The sequence below is a fragment of the Mustela nigripes genome, chromosome 17 (genome assembly GCF_022355385.1).
Source record: "Mustela nigripes isolate SB6536 chromosome 17, MUSNIG.SB6536, whole genome shotgun sequence".
Lineage (NCBI taxonomy): Eukaryota > Metazoa > Chordata > Mammalia > Carnivora > Mustelidae > Mustela > Mustela nigripes.
In genome coordinates, this window is record NC_081573.1 from 5529653 (window position 1) to 5550383 (window position 20731).

A 20731-nucleotide genomic window follows, 5' to 3' on the forward strand; every position below is an offset into this window, starting at 1 on the left:
CAGACCTGCTGATTCAACCCGGGTTTACCCAGATTTCACTGGCACCCGCTTAGGAATGAGTACATAAATCAGGGTCTCGGCAAAGATTGGGGAGGCCCCTGTGACAATCAAGTCGGAAAACCTGCTGGAATATTTGTCCAACCTATAAAGGGGCAAAATAGAGTTCCAGCAAGTAAGCAGAAGACAGATGACCCCACGGGGAGAGTGGATAACGAGAACACGGTTCACAGAGGGAGGTCGGATGGCCAACAGCACCAGCGACCCCTATGGGGAAAATAAAACTGTATCCCTATTTGCATCATCATGTACTTGAACCCTGAGTGGATTAAAAACCTAGAGTGAAAGGCACGGGGCGCCTGGGTGCCTCGGTAGGAGTTAGGCCATGATCTCAGAGTCCTGAGAAGACACCAGCCTTTGGCTCTGTGCTGAGTGTGGCACCTGCTTAAGCTTCTCTCTCTTCCCCTCCCTCCCCCAACTCTCTCTCTCAAAAATAAATAAAAAATAAAGGTAGTTTAAAAAAAAAAAAAAAAAAAACCTAGAGTAAAAGGCAAAACATGAAAATCTGAAAATACAGAATTTCTTCATGAGCTTGACTGGATGAGATGTCACAAGACAACAAAACCTTCTACGCAAGTAATATGTAAAACCACAACATAGGGAAAGACCTGATAAGTTTGACTACTCTGAAAGATAAAATTTCCGTCCGTCAAGAGATAACATAAATACAATAAACAGAGAAAGGCAAAACTATCTGCCAAAAACGCACAACCTAAATTTGATCACAGGGGAACCTGAGACAGACTCAAACAGAGGCAAGTCCTACAAAATAACGGAGCTGGCCTGTTCAAAAGTGTTAAGATCATAAAAGCTGAAGAAGGATCGAGGAACTGGGTTGGCTCCTGGGGTAAAAAAAGGACATTGGTGGGACAACTGGTAAAATTTAAGATCTCTTGGTTTTGATAAGGGAAGATGTTGACATCTGAGGATCTGGGTGAACAGTATAGAGGAATTCTTTGTACTGTTTTTGCCACATTTTTTAGAAGTCTCTGGTTATTTCAGGATGCAAATGAAAAGAATAAAAGAATGTTTAAGATAATATACAAAAGTTTAAATGTTTAAGATAATATACAAAAGATGAGCTGCAGACAATGAGAAGGTATTTAAAACAAAGCCACCAAAAGGGGGGCGCCTGGGTGGCTCAGTGGGTTAAGCCTCCACCTTCGGCTCAGGTCATGATCCCCAGAGTCCTGGGATCAAGCCCCGCATTGGGCTCTCTGCTTGGCAGGGAGCCTTCTTCCCCCCTACCCCACCTACCTCTCTGCCTACTTGTGATCTCTGTCTGTCAAATAAGTAAAATCTTTTTAAAAATAAATAAAACCACCAAGAGGTTAGGGCGCCTGACTGGCTCAGGGGGCAGAGTGTGCGACTCTTGATCTCAGGGTTGTGAGTTCGAGCCCCATGTTAAATGTAGACATTACTTAAAAATAAAATCTTAAGGGGCGCCTGGGTGGCTCAGTGGTTAAGGCCTCTGCCTTCGGCTCAGGTCATGATCCCAGGGTCCTGGGATCGAGCTCCGCATCGGGCTCTCTGCTCAGCAGGGAGTCTGCTTCCTCCTCTCTGCCTGCCTCTCTGCCTACTTGTAATCTCTGTCCGTCAAATAAATAAATAAAATCTTTAAAAAAATATATATATATATATAAATAAAATCTTAAAAAGAAAAAAAAAAACAAAAACAACACCAAGGGTTAGGAGAGAGCACCGACCCATCCATACACATACACAAGAGATCAACAAACACAAATGAACATGTCTTTTCTAAAATGGCGGCAAGCCTATGAAAAGACATTGACAGAGGTACAAGTGGCCATTTGCTATAACAGATGTCCGAGCTAACTAGTAGTCAGGGACACCTAAGTTTTAAAACAAGAAGTCATTTTTACCTGTCAGAATGGAAAAAAGACAGAAAAAGATCTAAAGGTTAATTGAGAGCTATAAAATTTTAAAGATTGAAAATACCTGGTATTATCTGTCAGGTGCGTCCTCAAGGGGCACCCTCTTACCCTGATGATGGGCGTGTATGTGGGCGAAGCTATTCTACAAGGAAACCTATCCATGTCAAGAATATATGTACCCTTGGGGCATCTGGGTGGCTCAGTGGGTTAAGCCTCTGCCTTTGGCTCAGGTTGTGATCCCAGGGTTCTGGGATCGAGCCCCACATCAGGCTCCCTGCTTGGCAGGAAGCCTGCTCCCTCCTCTCCTACTCCCCCTGCTTGTGTTGCCTCTCTCACTCTGTCTCTCTCTGTCAAATAAATAAATAAAAATCTTAAAAATAAAATATCACTGGTATTCCTAAAGCATGATAGCACATGGCTCTTTCATCTCAAAAGATACTTTTTCTTTTTAAAGATTTTATTTATTTATTAGACAGAGAGAGATCACAGGTAGGCAGAGAGGCAGGCAGAGAGAGAGGGGGTAGCAGGCTCCCTGCCAAACAGAGAGCCCAATGTGGGGCTCGATCCCAGGACCCCGAGATCGTGACCTGAGCCGAAGGCAGAGGCTTAACCCACTGAGCCACCCAGGCACCCCTCAAAAGATACTTTAATCAAAATATAAGAGAAACAGGGGCACCTGCGTGGCTCAGTGGGTTAAAGCCTCTGCCTTTGGCTCAGGTCATGATCCCAGGGTCCTGGGCTTGAGCTCTGCATTGGGCTCTTTGCTCAGCGGGGAGCCTGTTTACTCCTCTCTCTCTCTCTGCCTACCTCTCTGCCTACTTGTGATCTCTGTCAAATAAATAAATAAAATCTTTAAAAAATATATAAGAGAAACAGAAGCATAGTGTCCTGCAAAACTTTCTTATCTTGCTCTTGGAATAAATTATTCATGCTGAGTTACTTTGTAGCATCTCTAACAGCACAGAGGAAGCAAGCCTCTGTCAGGGGAGACAGGTAGGGAGGGAGTCACTGCTGTTAATGATCCAGATTATAAAACGGGGTGTCAGGTCCCTTCCGTCCTTGGAAATAGTCACTAGGTTGTGTCCACAAAGCTCTTTGTCTTCTCTCTTCACAGGAACAGTGTCCTAACTGCTAGGACTTTAAAAAATAATAAAAAATAATAATAATAATTGTTAATAAATAAAAGGAAAAGAAATTTCCTCAGCTAGTATCTGATTATAATGTCATGTTACCTTGAGTAGAAAATGAGACTTTGTGGCCAGACTTTTGGCTTGATTTCTACCTCTTGAAGTTTAGAATTTTTGTCTCACTGCCTTATGAAAAGAATTCATTCATTCCATTCTGGCAAGGAGAAGTCTGTCTTGTCTGATCTTTAGCCAACAATGGTTGAAACCCCTTCTTCTGGAATTTGATGCCAGATTTTCAAAGACTAAGGTATCTTTGCAAATACCGATATGGAAAGCATGTCAGCACATATTAAAAATGAAAAAGAGGGGCACCAGGGTGGCTCAGTGGATTAAAGCCTCTGCCTTAGGCTCAGGTCATGATCCCAGAGTCCTGGGATCAAGCCCCACATTGGGCTCTCTGCTCAGCAGGGAGCCTACTTCCTCCTCTCTCTGCCTGCTTCTCTGCCTATTTGTGATCTCCGTCTGTCAAATAAATAAATAAATAAAATCTTTAAAAAAAAAAAAAAAAAGGAAAAAGAGTTGCAGAAAAATACATGAAATATAATGTCCTTCATTTACAAAAGTATGTGTATCTGTCCATGTAAAAACACAGAAAAATAACAAGCAGAAAATGCACCAAACTCAGCACCAAAGGAGAAAGTGGGGAGTCTTAGAGAGATGTGGTTTCCGTTGTATGTTCCTCATTTCTTTAATCGTGTTCACTGAGGACATACTTCTGCATTTCTTTGGTAATAGGCTATATTTCAAAGATATTTTCTGTTGCTGGGAGATGAGCTAAGTATCTTTTTTTTCTTAAGATTGATTTATTTGTCAAAGAGAGAGCACAAGCAGCAGGCCCCCTGCCGAGCAGAGGGCCCGATGCGGGGCTCCATCCCAGGACCCCGAGATCATGACCTGACTCGAAGGCAGAGGCTTAATGGACTGAGCCCTCAGGTGCCCCCAGACAGATGTGTCTTGAGGATTTTAGAATCTTTCTCGATGAAAGAGACTGCACAAGCTGTACTGAGAGCATCATTTGGGAAGGACTGAGAGTCGGGAGAAGATAAGGGAGGACTTCCAGAGATGGAGGCAGCAAAGCGGAGGCCTCAAGGAAGTGTAGTATTGGCTTGGCCAAGGAGAAGGGGGAAAAGTGTTTCAAGAAGGGGGAACAGCATGCGCAAGACCCGAAGACATGAATGCCAAGACCCAAAATTGACGTGCCCTTTGCCCTCTCTCTGGCACCACACAGTATAATCTGGAAGCCATGGATGAAATGAACTAACATGACACAGCCCCGTCTTGGCAACAGGAAATATCTGAGGTGAATTCCTGACAATTTGTTTTTTATAAATTAGCTAAGAAGTAAGCAGAAACAGTCAGATTTTTATGAACTAAAAGGTGAAAACATTCAAGCTTCCCCGGTGACACCTGAATCTGTAGGAGCGCCTGGTGGCCTCCTGGGCAGAGCCTGGGAACTCCAGATCTCAGAGTTGTGAGGTCTAGCCCCACTTTGGGGGTAGAGATGATTGAAAAGATTTTTTAAATCTTAAAAAAAATGTGAATCTAGGGGCTCCTGGGTGGCTCAGTGGGTTAAAGCCTCTGCCTTCAGCTCAGGTCATGATCTCAGGGTCCTGGGATAGAGCCCTGTATGGGGCTCGCTACTCAGCAGGGAGCCTGCTTCCTCCTCTCTCTCTGCCTGCCTCTCTGCCTACTTGTGATCTCTCTCTCTGTCAAATAAATAAATAAAATTTTTAAAATAAATAAATAAGTAAAAATTAAAAAATAAAAAAATGTGAATCTATAAAATTTGACCCAGGAAGACAACCCGAATGACATTAAAGCCAGAATGTAAAATTCGCAAACACAGAACCTAGATTTTGGCAAAATTCAATACAGACAACACCAATGAAGAGCCAAATATTTGTTGTTCGATGTACCCCAAATAATAACAAAGTTGAAATAATTTTAAAAACAAACTGAAAAGGACTGAAATGAGTTTCACTGCCCTGGGATAAAACTGGTCCAGGAAGTTTGCGGAAACTGGGAACCCCTCCCTTGGTTAAGAGCTCATCCCACTGGTCACAGTGTTATGATTACCAGGATAACCCGGATTATTACTGCAATCCACTCCGAAGAGCTGGAGCTTGGATGCAGAGAAAGGAGTGGGGCGCCGGCCTGCAGAGCTGGGCAGGCCGCCACTGGGCAGCGCCCTCAGGACTGGGTGCGGGGATGCGGGGCAGCCCTGGGAGGCAGGCCGGGCAGCTCAGAGAAGAAGGAGCCTCGTGCGGACAGACCAGAGGCCAGAGGCATCCTGGAGGCTGGGCGGAGGGCCGGGCGGGAGACGGGGACAGAGGCGGGGGCAGAGCGGGGAAGGTGAGTGTGGCGCCCCCGCCTGGCCGGGAGTCTGGAGGAAGACTGTGCTTTGCGGGTGCCACCGCGGGGCCAGGTCGGGGGACCAGAGAAAAGTCCGCCAACCTGCAGATCTAGAAAAACAGCAGCCGCGGCCCGAAAGCCCGGTACCCAGGTGTGAGCGAACTGCTCGTTGACCCCCCAGAGGCGATGCTGTTGATGAAGAAGGGACTTTGGTTTGTGTTTCGGGATGGAAAAGCAGGGTGGGCTCCAGCCCAGCAGGGGGCGGGGGCGGCAGGTGGCGGGGACACTCACCGACAGCCCACGCCCAGGAGAAAGCAGGTGAGGGCCACCAGGTCGCACTGGTTCCAGGTGTCGGCGAGGTAGAGGCTCAGCCGGCGGCGCAGCGGGGCCTGCTGGGGGCCGGGCCCGGGCCCCCGGGTGGCCAGGCTGCCCCAGCCGCCGCCCAGGCCCTGGCGGAACTCCTCGCAGAGCAGGGTGAAGGCCCAGAAGTAGAGCAGCAGCTCCAGGGCGCCGGGCGCGCCAGGCTGGAAGTCGACGAGCAGCACCCAGGCGAAGAGCAGCAGGAAGAGGAGGTAGCTGACCACGTTGCCCATGAAGGCGGTCACCGGCGCCCCCCAGAACTGCGGCCAGCGTCGCAGGCGAGGGGGGCACCCCCCGCAGCAGCCGCTGCGCCTCGACTGTCCCAGCACCCGCACGGCCTTCTTCTCCCGGGGCTCTGCCAGCCTGGGGGGAGGGGGAAGGGAGGAGGCTCAGTCTGACCTCTGAGCCCCTCTTCACTGTCACCAAGACCTCTCATCTTTCACATCTGACCTCTAACCCTGCCTGTACCTGAAACCAAATCCCAGGTCAACCATCTCCTTGACGTTTGACCCCCTATATCTAACCTTTGCCCTCTAAGATCTCCTTCAGGCAAGACTGCTGACCTTCCACCTCTGACCTTCTCCACCCTCCAACCTCTGGGGCCTTGGAATGACCTCTGACCCTGGTCTGGCTTCTGACTCCGAATCCCTCTTCTTGCATCTTCACAACCTCTGACTCTACATCTGATCTTGGACCATCCACCCGACCTCCAACCCCCTCACTTTCATGAGCTTGGCTCCTCGGGTTTGAAAGCCCCTGCCTGAGTATTAACGTCCGCCCCACAGATTCTGATGTCAGATCGTCCGGCCCAGGCTCCCTGTATATAACCTCAGAGCGAGCAGCCATATTTGGCTTCTGGATTCTGACCTTCTTAGTCCGCTCCCCTCTCTGACCCTTCTTGTCCGAGCTCTGATCCTCTGTCCCAATTTCATCCTGACTCTTCATTCAAACCTCAACGCCAAAATAAATAATACACATGATAACAAACTCAACCAGCTAACGGGAAAAGTAAACTGGCTTGGGGAGGCATCTTCTCATAAACCAAGCAGAAAGATAACAACCCCAACGTGGAAACAACCCAAATGTGCCTCAACTGATCAAAGGTGCATCAGCCCAAACGGGTCCATGAAATGTGGTCTATCCATTCAGCGGAATATTATTTAACGCTGAAAAGGAAGGGCGTACCAATGCAAGCCACAACTTGGAGCAATCCCGAAAGCAAGATGCTAGGTTAATGAGACCCATCAAAGAGGACCACACGGTGTGTGGCTCCCTTCATACACCACGTCAGGAACAGGGAAATTCATTGAGACGAAACTCTCCATAACGGAAGTTATTGGCCACTGAGGGCGAGGGGAGGAGAGGAATATGGAGTGACCATGAAGGGGTACAGAGGTTCTTGTGATGGTGACAAAAATGTTTTAAGATGGATTGTGGTGACAACTGCACAGTTCTGTGCATATACTAAAAACCACTGAATTGTAACACCTTAAATGGGTGAACTGAATAATATGTGGATTTTATCTCAGTAAAGCTGTTCTCAGGAAAACAAGAGGAGAGTATTATAAAAGCTAAAGAAAGTACGATGCAGAGAGGACAGAAAGTTCCCTAACACTGAGGGGAAACAGACCTGGTATTTTACGTTTCACCCTCTGCAGGGCCCTGGAAACAAGAACGTGTGGTCAGAAAACTTCCTGCCATCTGCCATCTTGAATCAGGCACAACCAGGCCTCCCAGACTCCGGGGCCCATCTTGAGCCTCTCTGGGGAAGGATCCAGGAATCTGTCCTTTTACAAAGCTCACCATGGAGGTGGCGCTCCCCAGCAGCTAAGAGCATTGCTTCAGGAACAAGATCTGGGTTCAAATCCCAACTCTACCACCTACCAGTCACATGAGCTGAGGCAAATGACTTAGTGCCTTGGTGATTTCAAATGTGAAATGGGGATGATAATAGACTGTACTGCATAGGGTTGTTGAGAAAATTAAATAAGCTGTTTTTCAAAAGGATTTAGCACACTGGCTACCCTCTGTAAGTGTTCTGTAGCATCGGCTGTCGTCACCGTCACTGTCATCATCATCATCATCATGTAAAAGTTGGGAACTCCCTGGGCAAGGACATCATGATTGGTCCTGACACTAGGGACTTCTAGCCAGCCTTTTTCAGTGGTCCCAACTCCTTTCTCAGTTTTCTCTTCTATCCTGACAAACATATTGTATTCATTGTGCGTTGTCTCAGAAAAACATGTTTGCATTTATGTATCTCAATTTGACTGCTCCTCGAGGGATGTAGTGGGTCTTACAGACTTCTGGCTTCTGACCATGATTTGAATAGTTACCTGAAACATTTTTCTTCTGGAATATTGGGGGCCAGGGTCCTTTCCTTTTCTTACTACATCACTAAAGTAGAGAAGGAAGGGACAAGGAGGAACATAAATGTGGGCCTCTCCCCCCTTTCTCCACTACCAGAGATTCAGACCCTGATGCTCATACCCACCACTCAGCAAGATAACTGAGACATGGATCAATAAGAAACTCCATTAACTGACTACTTACTACATGCCAGACGCCATGATGCATTCTCCGCATTCTCTCTCGGCTGCTCGCCCAGGCGCTGGGCACACTGAGCTACTCCACATGGAATATTCTGGTTCCCTCTCGGTGAGAGGCCCAGGAGCCAAGGGATTACCATATGCCTCACTTTTGCCCATGAGATGTGGGCACAAGTGACGTGTGTCCCTTCCACATGAGGCTATAAGAGTAAGTACCTGGTTTGCCATTTCTCTTTTCCCTCTGCTATGAGACCAGCCACATCCCAGCTTGGAGGGGCTCCCTCATCCCAAAGTGGAAACCAGAACGGAGCCAAGACACAGACAACCCAAAAATGGGGCAGGAGGAGTAAGCCTTCGTGGTTGACAGTCACTGAGAGTGTAGGATGCTTTTTCTTTTTCAGATTTATTTACCTATTTTAGAGAGAGAGAGAGAGAGCACAAGTGGGAGGGGCAGAGAGAGGGAGAAAGAGAATCACAAGCAGACTCCACGTGGGGCGTGGGGCCCGATGCAGGGCAGGATCTCACAACGCTGCGATCACCTGAGCCGAAACCCAGAGTCAGACGCTCAACTGACTGCACCGCGCAGGTGCCCCTAGCTGTTCTCCTTTGCACCCTGCCCAACCTATCTGACAGAGACACAGCTTTCCACACAGATCCATTTTACAGAGAAGAATCCTGAGGCTTGGGGTCACTTCTAAGGTCAAAGTTAAGATTTGAACCCAGGTCTGTTCAGCTCATAGCCAAGTCCCTCAGCACCTCCACTCTGCAGCCTTATCAGACTTTTGATAGATACCTGCTTAGGCCTGGGTACCCCAGCATAGAGATTTAAGAGCAAAGACCCTTGGAGTCCAGAAAAAAAAAAAAAAAAAAAAAGATGGATGATCTCTAAATGAAGCAAATCCACCTGATTCCACTTGCTACATCGAGATGGTAGAACGTGTAACATGAAGTAAACAAGTTTACAATGAGGATCTCCTTCATGGCAGAACCAAACCTGGACCCAAGCCTCGAGCTTGGCATTTGGGAAACTTCCTTGGTTTCTTCAGTGGTTTCATGAAGCCATCACCCCCCGAAGCTCCACTTCTCCCCTCTGGCTTTGTTGCCAGCACCTGGTGCTCCTGAAGCTGCCCAGGGTGCCCCACCTCACCCACTTCATCCCACCTCACTCACCCAACAGGGCCTTCCCCGTTGAGGCCCCGATCCATGTCGAATGCCAGGTCCTTCTGTATGGACTCCTCCTCTGACTTCCTGGCATGGAGAAAAGCACAGAGTGAGGAATGGGGGCAGGGGTGAGTGGAAGAGGAATTCTCCAGAAAGACACCCAAACCTCTTCACCCAGAGGCCTGGCAGGGAGACAGTGAGGCACTTTCCAGAGTCAGCCCAAAGAGACCTTCTCCCAGAGCCATGGCCAGAGGGCAGAGAAACTGTTCCCCAGAGGCATTGCAAAGAGCCCCCCCAGGAGCTCACCTCCCAGACACGCCCCCAGCCTGGGGGAGGGAAAGAGAGCAAACAGGGAGGAGAAGCACTGGACAGTCCAAGTAGGAAGGCAGCCAGAAGTGAGCAGGAAGGAGAAACCGAGCGCCCCCCTCCTGCCATTCTAATCCCAGGGGACTGACCTGAAGGTGATGAGGTTGGTGTAGATGAGTGGGGGGCAAAAGAAGGCGAGAACCAGGGCCCAGATGGGAGTGGTGCTGTCCATCTCCCCCCACCACTTCTGTGTCAGCAGAGACTGTGGGGTGTGAGGAGGATTAGGAGCCTGAATCTACCCCACAGCCCCTTTCTAAAGACGCCAGAACTGGGCCACAGCTGCAGCATCAGCACAAGTGCTCAGGCAACTAGAACTACTGGGGATGGGGGGCAGGAGGTCAAAGGTGAGGATGACTCGCCCAAGGTTTTAGCTGGTAGAGTTAAACAGCCACCATTAACACAACATGCTAGATACCGGGCTAAGCCCTTCACATAGGTTAGCCCACATCCCCCTCACCACACTCCCAGAACCAGTAATGATATTTTCTCTTTTCACAGATGGCGTACGGGGAGGTTAAGCAAGAGGCCCAGGCTGGAATCCACGAGTTTAACCACTATTCGAAGCAAAGAGCTCTGGGTAAGTAGGTGAAATGCCAGCCAAATCATTCTGACAAGTGAGGATGGGGCTTCCTGTTGGGGTAAGTGGACTTCCTATATTGAGGGTAGGACTCTGAGCCCACCAGATTTTTTTCTTTTCTTTTCTTTTTTTTTTTTTAACTAAGCTTTACACCCAGTGTGGGACCTGAACCCTGAGATCCAGTGGCATGCTGTAACTCACTGAGCCAGCCAGTGTCACGCCCTTATCAGATTTACATTAAGGATACGGAGAAGAGTTTTAAATGTCAGGATGGACATGATGGGAGAGATGTGGAGGCAAGCAGGGCTTCCTGAAGGAGAAGACTTCCTATGGGAAAGGTGGGCTTCCTAAGCCAAAGTTTGTCTATGCCTAAAACACTAGGTAATTGTTCAGTGAGGTCATTCTAATTGTCAAGATCTGGAAGGGAGAACCCCTTAAGGAAGTGGAAGGGACTTCCTATAGATGACTAGGGCTTCCTTTGGGAGAAATGGGATTTCCTATGGGAGTGAGAGGACTTCCTGTGTGACAGATGGGACTTCCGGTGGTTACCAGGAATTTCTGTTCAGGAATAGAACTTTTTAGGAGGGTGGGCTTTGCTGTGGGAAGGATGGCTTTCCTGTGGCAGGGGGTGAGGCTTCTTCTGGGAAGCGCAGCCCTTCTGGGAGAGTTTCTGGAGGACAGGTGGTCTCCAGGAAGAGCGGAGGCTAGTCCAGACCATTCACTGCCCATGATGGCAGGGGCTTCTCCTCCATACTTCCCGAAGTTTCCAGGTGGGAACTGTGTGGGGTGTTGGCACCTCAGGTGCTTACCTGTACCCCATCCTGGGCAAAGAAGGCACGGGCATCAGCCTGCATGGCCAGCTGGAGGCAAGTGGCATCCCCCCAGAGTGGGCAGCGGCGGAGGAGCAGGCGAGCGGCCCGTTTCTCGCTGCTGCGGTAGCACTCACCGAAAAGGTCTGGCGCCGGGAGATTTACGTGGGAGGGAAGAAAGGGAGTGAGGACATGGTGTGAGAGGAAAGATGAGTGGATTGAGGAGGAAGGAGCAGGGTTGGGAGAAGAGGAGTGGGGAGATGCACAACCCCCTGCATGGCAGCTCCCTGTCCCCCGCCCGCCCCACACCCATGCCTTACTCACCAACGCCCAGACCCTCAAACTTGGCCGCCAGGTCTTTCCTCCGTGCTGCCTCCTCAGCCTCAGACTCCAGGCGTGCCAGCACTCGGAGCAGCAAACAGGCCCCAAGAGCTGAGGCCACTGCGTTAGAGCCCTGGAGAGGCAGAGAGAGGGTTCACAGAAGGGGAAGGGGAGGGGGCAAACCTATGGTCACAGGAAAAGGAAAGAACCAGAAGTCAGAAATTAACCAGGGTCATCAGTGGCCAAGGATGAGGTAGTGTTTGTATATGAATCTGGAAGGAGCTGGTGGTCATCGGGTGAAAAATGTCCACAGCAGGTTGTTCAGGGACCAAGGGCTGAGTCAGAGTTAGAATGACATCAGAGGTTAGAGACAGGTCAGGAAGTGGCTGGTGATGTCACCTAAAATGGCAGAATAGAGAACTTCAAGACTGTGTCTCTCCACAAAAGCAACAGATAAACTGCCAAAAGCTGCAACTTTCTCAGCGCTCCAGAACAGAACATAAAACTTACAACAAGTAGAAGAAAGCTCAATGAAGAGAGAAAACACAAGTTTCAGCAAAAGAGCCCTGTGACATGTGAACTACTGCTGTCAAGTCCACAGCTCCAGGGCAGCCTGGAGGGCAACAGCCCACACTCTCAGTGCAAGCTGTTGCTACCAGAAGGGGCGAATCATATCTGACTCTCAAATCACTGTGGTTGCCCGTGTGGACTTAGCTGTCCCTGGAGGGTCAGCTCAAGGGTTTGTCTTCATTTCACTGTTTTGGGGGCTTTTCCCCAAGCAGAAATGGCTCCCCAGGTAGTGTTTGAAAGCATTTCGAGACAAATGCATTAGCCTCAGCTGACTGAAGCCAAGAATAACAGTCAGGGTTCAGCAAAAACTGGATAGTGGGGAGGGAAGTGGCTGAGGAAGGAGCTACTCTGAGGAATAAGGGGCTTGAAGAGCTCCTATGTGGATCAGGGAAAGGCCACCTGCATGACCAAGACTGGGTGCAGGCTCAGAAAAGTCCAAAGAAAACCCTGAGCTTTTACCTCTTGCTGAACTTTCACCCCAGCAAAAGCAGGAAGTGAAGACTAAGACAGAACTGTAAACAGCCTGCCTGAGTATTGAAATACAGTTCCGACTTGGAGCCCGTCTGCAACCCAGCAGTGTTTTGCTTCCCAAACCCAGCCTGGGCACTTAAGGAATTCTCTGATGAGTCACTAGCTGGCTACCTAGCTAACAGAACAGGGACTTCAGTGGCCACACATGACAAAGCATACACGAAAGCAAAGCCTTTACACAAATAGTGCAGAAAAGTCACTAAGCAAACACCACCACCAATAAATAGCTCATAGCAAGCTACAACAAATCCCAGAGGAAAGGGTAAGCTGGTTTCTAGAGGTACAACATTATAATATTCAAAATGTCCAGTTTTCAACAAAAAACTATGAGGCTTGCAAAGAAACAAGAAATTATGGCATATTCCCAGGAATAAATTAATAATAATAATAACAATAATAATAGATAAAAGAAAGAAGGAAAAGAAAAGAAAAAAATCAATAGAAACTGTCTCTGTCAAGCTCAGACTTTGGACTTAACTGCATAAAGATTTTAAATCAATTGCTTCACAAATGCTCAAAGAGCTGAAGGAAATCATGGACAAAAATGAAAGAAGTCCAGAAGAAGGATGTCTTACTAAACAAAGAATAGGAACAGAGAGAAAGAAATTATCAAAAAGGAATCAAGTAGAAATTCTGGAGATAAAAAGTACAATAACTGAAATGAAAAAATCATTAACAGGCCTCAATAGCAGCTCTGAGGAGGCATAAGAAAGAACATATGAAGTTGAAGACAGATCAGTTGAGATTATCTGGTTTGGGTGCAAAAAAACAAAAACCAAGAATAAAGAAAAATACACAGATCTGAAGAAACGTGTGGGGCACCATAAACCATACCAATATATGCATAATGGGAGTCCCAAAGAAGAAGACAGGGAGAAAGGGCTAGAAAAGAATATTTTGAGATTTTAAAAATATTTCAAAATATAAAGATATTTTGAGTTTGGGGGACTAAAACTCCCCAAATTTTGATGAAAGACATGAATCTACACATCCAACAGCAAAGAAAACAAAGCAGGATAAATTTTCAAAGAGATTCACACTGGAAAAACATTATCATCAGGGCACCTGGGTGGCTCAGTTGTTAAGCATCTGCCTTCAGCTTGGGTCATGATCCCAGGACCCTGCTTGGGTCCCACATCGGGCTCCCTGCTTGGCGGAAAGCCTGCTTCTCCCTCTTCCACTCCCCCTGCTTGTGTTCCCTCTCTCACTGTGTGTCTCTCTGTCAAATACATAAATAAATAAAATCTTTAAAAGAAAGAGAGAAAGAAAGAAAGATAGATAGATAGACATTATCATCAAATTGTCAAAAGCTGGGGGTGCCTGGGTGGCTCAGCTGTTAAGCATCTGCCTTTGGCTCAGGTCATGACCCCAAGGTCTTGGGTTCAAGCCCCGCATCAGGCTTCCTGCTCAGCGAGAAGCCTGCTTCTCCTTCTCCTGTTCCTTCTGCTTGTGCTCCCTCTCTGGCTGTGTTTCTCTCTGTCAAATAAACAAAATCTTTTTTTTTAAAAATTGTCAAAAGCCAAAACCAAAGAGAGAATCTTGAAACCAGCCAAAGAGAAGTGACTCATCACACATAAGAAATCTCAGTAAGATTAACAAGTAGACTGTTGTGCTGAAAAAAAAAAAAAATTAGCAAGTAGGATTAAATAATGATAATATATATAATTTTAAAACTATAAAGCCCTCAGAAGATAACATGGGAATAAAACTTCATGACCTTGGATTTGGCAATGGTTACTTAGACATGACACCAAAAGCAAAAACAAAACCACAGACAAATTGGACTTGATCAAAATTTAAAACTTTTGTGAATCAAAAGACACTATGAACTGAGTTAAAAGACAACTCACAGCAAAGGAAAAGAGATCTGCATCATATACCTGATAAGGGATTAATATCCAGAGCATTTAAAGAACTCATACAACGCGGGGCGCCTGGGTGGCTCAGTGGGTTAAGCCGCTGCCTTCGGCTCAGGTCATGATCTCAGGGTCCTGGGATCAAGTCCCACATCGGGCTCTCTGCTCAGAAGGGAGCCTGCTTCCTCCTCTCTCTCTGCCTGCCTCTCTGCCTACTTGTGATCTCTGTCTGTCAAATAAATAAATAAAATCTTAAAAAAAAAAAAAAAAGAACTCATACAATGCAACCACAGAAAATAAGACAAACCAATTTAAAAAATGGGCAAAGCAGGGGGCAGGAGTGGCTCAGTCAGTTAAACATCTGACTCTTGATTTCGGCTCTAGTCATGATCTCAGGGTCATGAGCTTGAGCCCCTCATTGGGCTTTATGCCGGGTGTGGAGCCTGCTTAAGATTCCCTCTCTCTGGGGTACCTGGGTGGCTCAGTGGGTTAAAGCCTCTGCCTTTGGCTCAGGTCATGGCCTCAAAGTCCTGGGATCAAGCCCCACGTTGGGCTCTCTGTTCAGCAGGGAGCCCGCTTCCCCCTCTCTCTCTGCCCGCTTCTCTGCCTACTTGTGATCTCTCTCTGTCAAATAAATTTTTAAAAAATCTTAAAAAAGACTCCCCTTCTCTCCCTCCCCACTCACTTTCTCTCTCTCAAAAAAAGGGGAGGGCGACCAAAGGACTGAACAAACATTCCTCAAAAGATATGCAGATGGTCCATAAGCACATGAAAAGTTGCTCCATGTCACCAATCATTAAGGAAACAGGTCATATGAGGACAGCAATTACAAAAAACAAACCGAAAATACCAAGGGTTGGTAGAGATGTGGAGAAATTGGAACCCCTGTGCCTCGCTGGTGGGAATGTAAAAGGCGCGGCCTGTTACATACAGTATGTACACTGTATGTACATACACATACAGTGGAAGACAGTATGGTGTTTCCATTACAGCTTAAACCTAAAATTACTATCTGATCCGGCACCCCCATTCCTCGATGTGTCCTCAAAACAGCTGAGAGCAAGGACTCAAGCAGATACCTGCACACCGATGTTCCTTGCACTGTTATTCACAATAGCCGGAAAGCCCAAACAAGCCATGCGACCATCAAGAGGTGAATGGAGAAACAAAACATCACACGTTGACAAATGGAATATTTTCAGTAACAAAACGGAATGAGGCGCAGATATGCCCTGCAACTTGGAACACCCGTGGAAACACTATGCTAAGCATTAGAAATCAAGAGCAAAGGGCCACCTACGAGAAGGTTCCGATCTATAAACATCCCGAAGAGGCAACTCCAAAGTCCATAGGGATAGGGAGCAGCTTAGCCATTGCCAGGGGCTGGGGGAGGAGGCAATGGGGACTGAGTGCTAATTGGATATAAGGTTTCCTGTTGGGATGACGAAAATGTTCTGGAACTAGACAGACATGGCACAACTGAGTGTGCTAAAGGCTACTACTGAATCGTACAATTTTAAGTGGTTCAAATGGTGAATTTTATGTTATATGAATTTTACCTCAGTGAAAGATAATCTATATTTAACCCATGACTTGAGGGTTTAAAAACAACCCAAAGCTGAAGAAGTCCTGTCAAGATATTTCTTTTTCTTTTTTTTTTTAATTTTATTTATTTGAGAGGCCAGGGGAGAGAGAGAGAGAGCTCAAGCAGGGGGAGGGGCAGAGGGAAAAGCAGGCTCCCCACTGAGCAGGGAGCCCGATGCGGGGCTTGATCCCAGGACTCTGGGATCATGACCTAAGCTGGAGGCAGACGCTTAACTGACTGAACCCCCCAGGTCCCCCCCATCAAGATAGTTCTACAGCATAAAAATAGGTTCTCTCTTAAATTCCAATCAAATCTTATGACCTTTTTTCCTCTCAAATTTCCCAAATGTGTCCCAATGCCTCCATCCCACACGTTTTTAGTCTAGGCCCCCACCTTGGCTTCCTGGAAGCTTCCAGATCTACCTTCTTAGCTGATGTCCTTGCCTCTAGTGTGCAAGTGTAACTACGTTTAAATGACTCCCCATCAGCTCCGGGATACCGTCAAACTTCCCCATACAAGGAACCATTCCGAGAGAACGTGACTGATTCTCAGGTATGAACAAGGGGAAACGCAATTTGCATTGCTAGCGGAAAACACAGGTTAGGAGAACTGCACGATATTGGTGGGTGAAAAGGAGAAGTAGCAGGTGGAGTCACAGATCGGCAGGGAGGGGAGGCTGGGATGGGGGCCAGGGTGATGCTAGAGGTCGGGGACTCTTACTGCTCAGGCCCTGGGGTCCAGCAGGGATAAAGGACAGGAATACAGAAGAAAGGAGAATGCGAGACCAAAGCAGCACTCACCATCTCCCAGAAGTACATGGCCATCTGAGCTCTGTTCAGTAGCAGCGCCCAGAGGAGCAGGTCACTCCAGGGGGCCTGCCCGAGGATGGCATCCAGCATGAGCTCAGAGGGGGCCCTGTCCGACAGCAGACCTACCTGCAGGCAAGGGAGGCGTGGTGAGGACCAGCCCCTGACTCTGCCCAACCACCAGCTCCACCCTCATCCAGGGGCAAACCCCCAGATCCTTCAGTGCCTCCCCCCCACTCCCCACCCCCAGGCTCGCGGGCCTCGTCCTTACGCTCTCCCTGCAGCCTTGTCCCTGGTGGGGATCCCCGGCGCCCCCTGCGCTGTACCTCGGTGCACACGTCTCCCCCAGCAACATTCGCAGCACCTGCCCCACGTCAGGGGGTCGGGGCTCCACAGAGGATTTAAAGACTGGGCTTTTGGTGCCTGTGCCGTGGGACGCCTGGTCCAAAAGGCTGCGGATGAGCGAGTTGGGGGGCGCTGCGCTGTACAGCTGGGTCAGGCGTGCCGGGGTCAGGAAGTGGCCCACACTGAGGCCATGGGAGATGAGCAGACGCACGAACTCGGGCCGGTCATTCAGGAGGGCATCCATGAGGGAGGCTTCCAAGTGGATGGACTGGCAGGAGCGGGATGGATTGGGAAAGAGTTGAGCACACAGTCAGAATGCCAGGTGAGGTCAGACATTAAGGACAAGAGATGGGGTACAGAGCTATGAGTGACAGGTGTGTGGGTGGATGGATGGATGGATGGATGTATGGATGGATGAATGGATGGGAGGAAAGATGGGAACAGATGGACAATTAAGAGAAGGCTGGACAATAATGGAAGACAGAGCCAGATGCGGAAGAAGTCAGACAGGGAGGAGAGTGCATCCCCCTTGTCAAGACCCACAGCCCCCTAGGCCTGCCCCCTCACCCGCCATTCAATGTCCCCCCGGAAGAGTTCACTTTGCGCAATGTCCACACGATTCCAAGCCACAGCCAAACGCAACTCGTCCAGGTAAGCTGAAGCCTCTGAGCTCCCACAAGCTGAAAGAGTGAGAGGGAGAGGGGGCGAGAAGTCGGGGGTGGGAGGCGGGAACTTCAGATGAATGTCTGCTTTGCTTCAGTGGGAAATTACGTGACATTAAACCCCAAATGAAGGGGATGTTTTTGGGTAGCGTCTGGGGTCTTTAAATAGTCACGCTGTTGCCAGCATAAGATCGTTAAGCTCGGCACAAAGCAGACCAGCACTCTAGAGTCCTCAAGAAGAAGGAAAGGGAATCATGTATCCATTTCACACTTACTGATGTAGATTATGGACCAGGCAATGGGAGGTATGGAGAAAGACACTGGATACAGGCCCTGCCTTGAAGGAGGTCTTTCCAGAGAAGTGTGTCCAGGAACTACATAACTACCTTCCAAGGGATTGGTGCCCTCGCAGGTGGGCACAGAATATGATGAGGGGAGATGGCACTCACAGGGGTGTGGCGTGATCCAAGGGCGCCTCCTAGAGGACAGCATGCAGGTAGGGCTTTTGAAAGATGGGCATGATTTGGAGGTGCACATCTAAGATGAGAAAAGAAACTTCAAGGAAACAGGAGAAGCCTGAGCTAAGGTCTGCATGCAGGCAAGCGCAGGAAGGGACAGCAAACGTGAGTCACTCTGATTTCCTAGAAACATATGGGTATTTGTGAGAAGACAGAGAAATGAGCAGCAGAAAAGGAGGTGGGAAAAAATCAGCCTCAGCCGTGCTCTGGAAGGCCCTGGAGGTCATTAAGAAGAACGAGGAAAACCAAAGGCCTTTAAAACTTTGACGCAACAATTAACACATCCAAACATGTACGGCCAACAAGGGACCAGAAAAATCGGAAGCATCCAGCAAAGGTTCCAAGGAGAAGTCGAGCAAAGTCTAGGCACTGCTGGCGCCCAGAGCACCTGTGCCATGGAGTTAGTTTTGCTTTCTGTGTCCACTTGCTCCACATCAATTTCCGAAACAAAGGAGCGCCATTTTGGTTGTTCCAAAAACTGGAATGGCGGGACTACGCAATCTAGTGGAGTGCAGATGCACAATGGGCTCTGAGGCAGGCAGACCTGGGTTCCAATCCCAGCTCCAACAACACCAGTGAGCATCTTCAGAAAGCCACTGGACCTTGGGAGCCTCTGCTCCCTCATCTATAAAATGGGAATAATCATGGTCCCCCACTTGGCAGCACTGTTAATGGTGATAACTGTGGGATGGAATTTCAGAGAGGAATCTGCCACTGGGCCACCGGAAACTCAAAGGGGTTGAGGAGACAGGTCAAGAGAGAGGCAGTCACATGCCTAGGACAACATAACTTTATATACATATTTTATAAGTAGGCTCCATGCTGGGTGTGGAGCCCAGTGCAGGGCTTGAACTCACAACCCTGAGATTGAGACCTAAGCTGAGAAGAGTCAGACATTTAACTGACTGAGCCATCCAGGTGCCCCTATATTTCTTTTCAAAACCCAGAGAAGTGAATTCACGGTGGGATTTTCTAAGATTCTGTAGATCTCCCTGACTTTCCTCACAGTTTCAAGACAAGAAAAAAATATATATATCTCATTTCTATTCTGTCTTAACACATCTCTCCGTTTATCACCTAGACCTCCCCCCAACCCTTCATGCTCACCATGCCCCACATGGAGCTCAGCCCCGACCCTCCCTGGGTTCTGCATCTTAGGGTTGGCCCCTTTGTCCACCCAGTCAATGAGGCAGCCCCCCACCCAGCAACCCATGCCATCTCTGCCCCTCACTCCTTTCCTTCACATCCCCTAGCTCACCAATCCCCAAGTCCCATCCCTCTAGCCCCTCCCCAAACCCTCTCTGCCCTACACACCCCTGCAAGCAGGAATGGAGGATTATGGGCCAAAGGTCTGCCAACTGCTCGGCACCATGCCTGGGCTTATGCCACAGGGAGCATGCACCCCTTCCCCACTTCCTTCCTCACCTGCCGAAACCCCACCCAGTCAACTCCGCTATCACTGAGCCTGCCCAGCCGGCTCCAATATCCCCAGTGGAATGGGATTACTTCTACTTCTGCAGGCAATGGACTGATAACACTATCCATGCCTCTCCCAGGGCCTCCCTCTGTTCTCCCAAGAGCCTGGTGAGTTGGCTGCTGTGAAGTGAATCAAGTTTGCTCACTGACTGCCAGTCGCCCTTTATGGGATGTGGAGTTTTTACCTAAGTGGATGTTTTCCATGTAAAACTCCATGTAAAACACCCCTCCCCCCCACCTCAGCCCCACAGAGTTTTGGAATCCTCCTTACCATTTATTTACCCTACCTTCCCATCTCACTAAGTCTGGATTCTTAGCTCTTCAGAACCCATTTAAATAGCTCCTCGTCCTTGTCTCTTTACTGACAACAGTTTTCCTCACCATGCTTTGGTCTTCCATTTTACTTAAGGTTGTTTCCAAAAAACTCTGGTAGGATCTGTGGTCCTTCAGAGCAAGAAATGGGCCTGCTTTAGTCTCTGGAGCCTAGGGTGATGTTTGTTAAATGAATAAATGATCCCCATCCCCAACCTCTACCAGGTGGCCATTCTGCTGCCTACTTTGGTTTTCATCAGCCATTCCTGTAGTAAAATATCAGTTCCTCCATGGGAGACAGTACTTTGGTTCATCTCTGACTCCTCTACCCCTTAGTGCCTAGCATATGGGAGCCACGTAGGAAAGGAAGAAAGGGCAGTGTGGGTAGATAGATGAAAGGATGGATGGATGGATGGATGGATGGATGGATGGATGG

At 48.4% G+C, this 20731-nt stretch overlaps 1 protein-coding gene across 3 annotated transcripts in view; it reads right to left on the reverse strand.

The window, feature by feature from the left end:
• Positions 1-20731, reverse strand: part of TRPM4 (transient receptor potential cation channel subfamily M member 4) — a 38298-nt gene that overhangs the window by 6540 nt on the left and 11027 nt on the right. For 2 of the 3 annotated variants that reach the window (XM_059383032.1, XM_059383033.1), the window contains 8 exons: positions 17895-18007; positions 17254-17595; positions 16977-17111; positions 11638-11767; positions 11314-11459; positions 10017-10129; positions 9571-9648; positions 5783-6214 (listed from right to left, as the gene is read on the reverse strand). In XM_059383032.1, coding sequence (XP_059239015.1) covers positions 5783-6214; positions 9571-9648; positions 10017-10129; positions 11314-11459; positions 11638-11767; positions 16977-17111; positions 17254-17595; positions 17895-18007 — 1489 coding nt within the window. The remainder of the gene's footprint in view (positions 1-5782; positions 6215-9570; positions 9649-10016; positions 10130-11313; positions 11460-11637; positions 11768-16976; positions 17112-17253; positions 17596-17894; positions 18008-20731) is intronic. The other variant, XM_059383034.1, reaches the window with a different exon arrangement.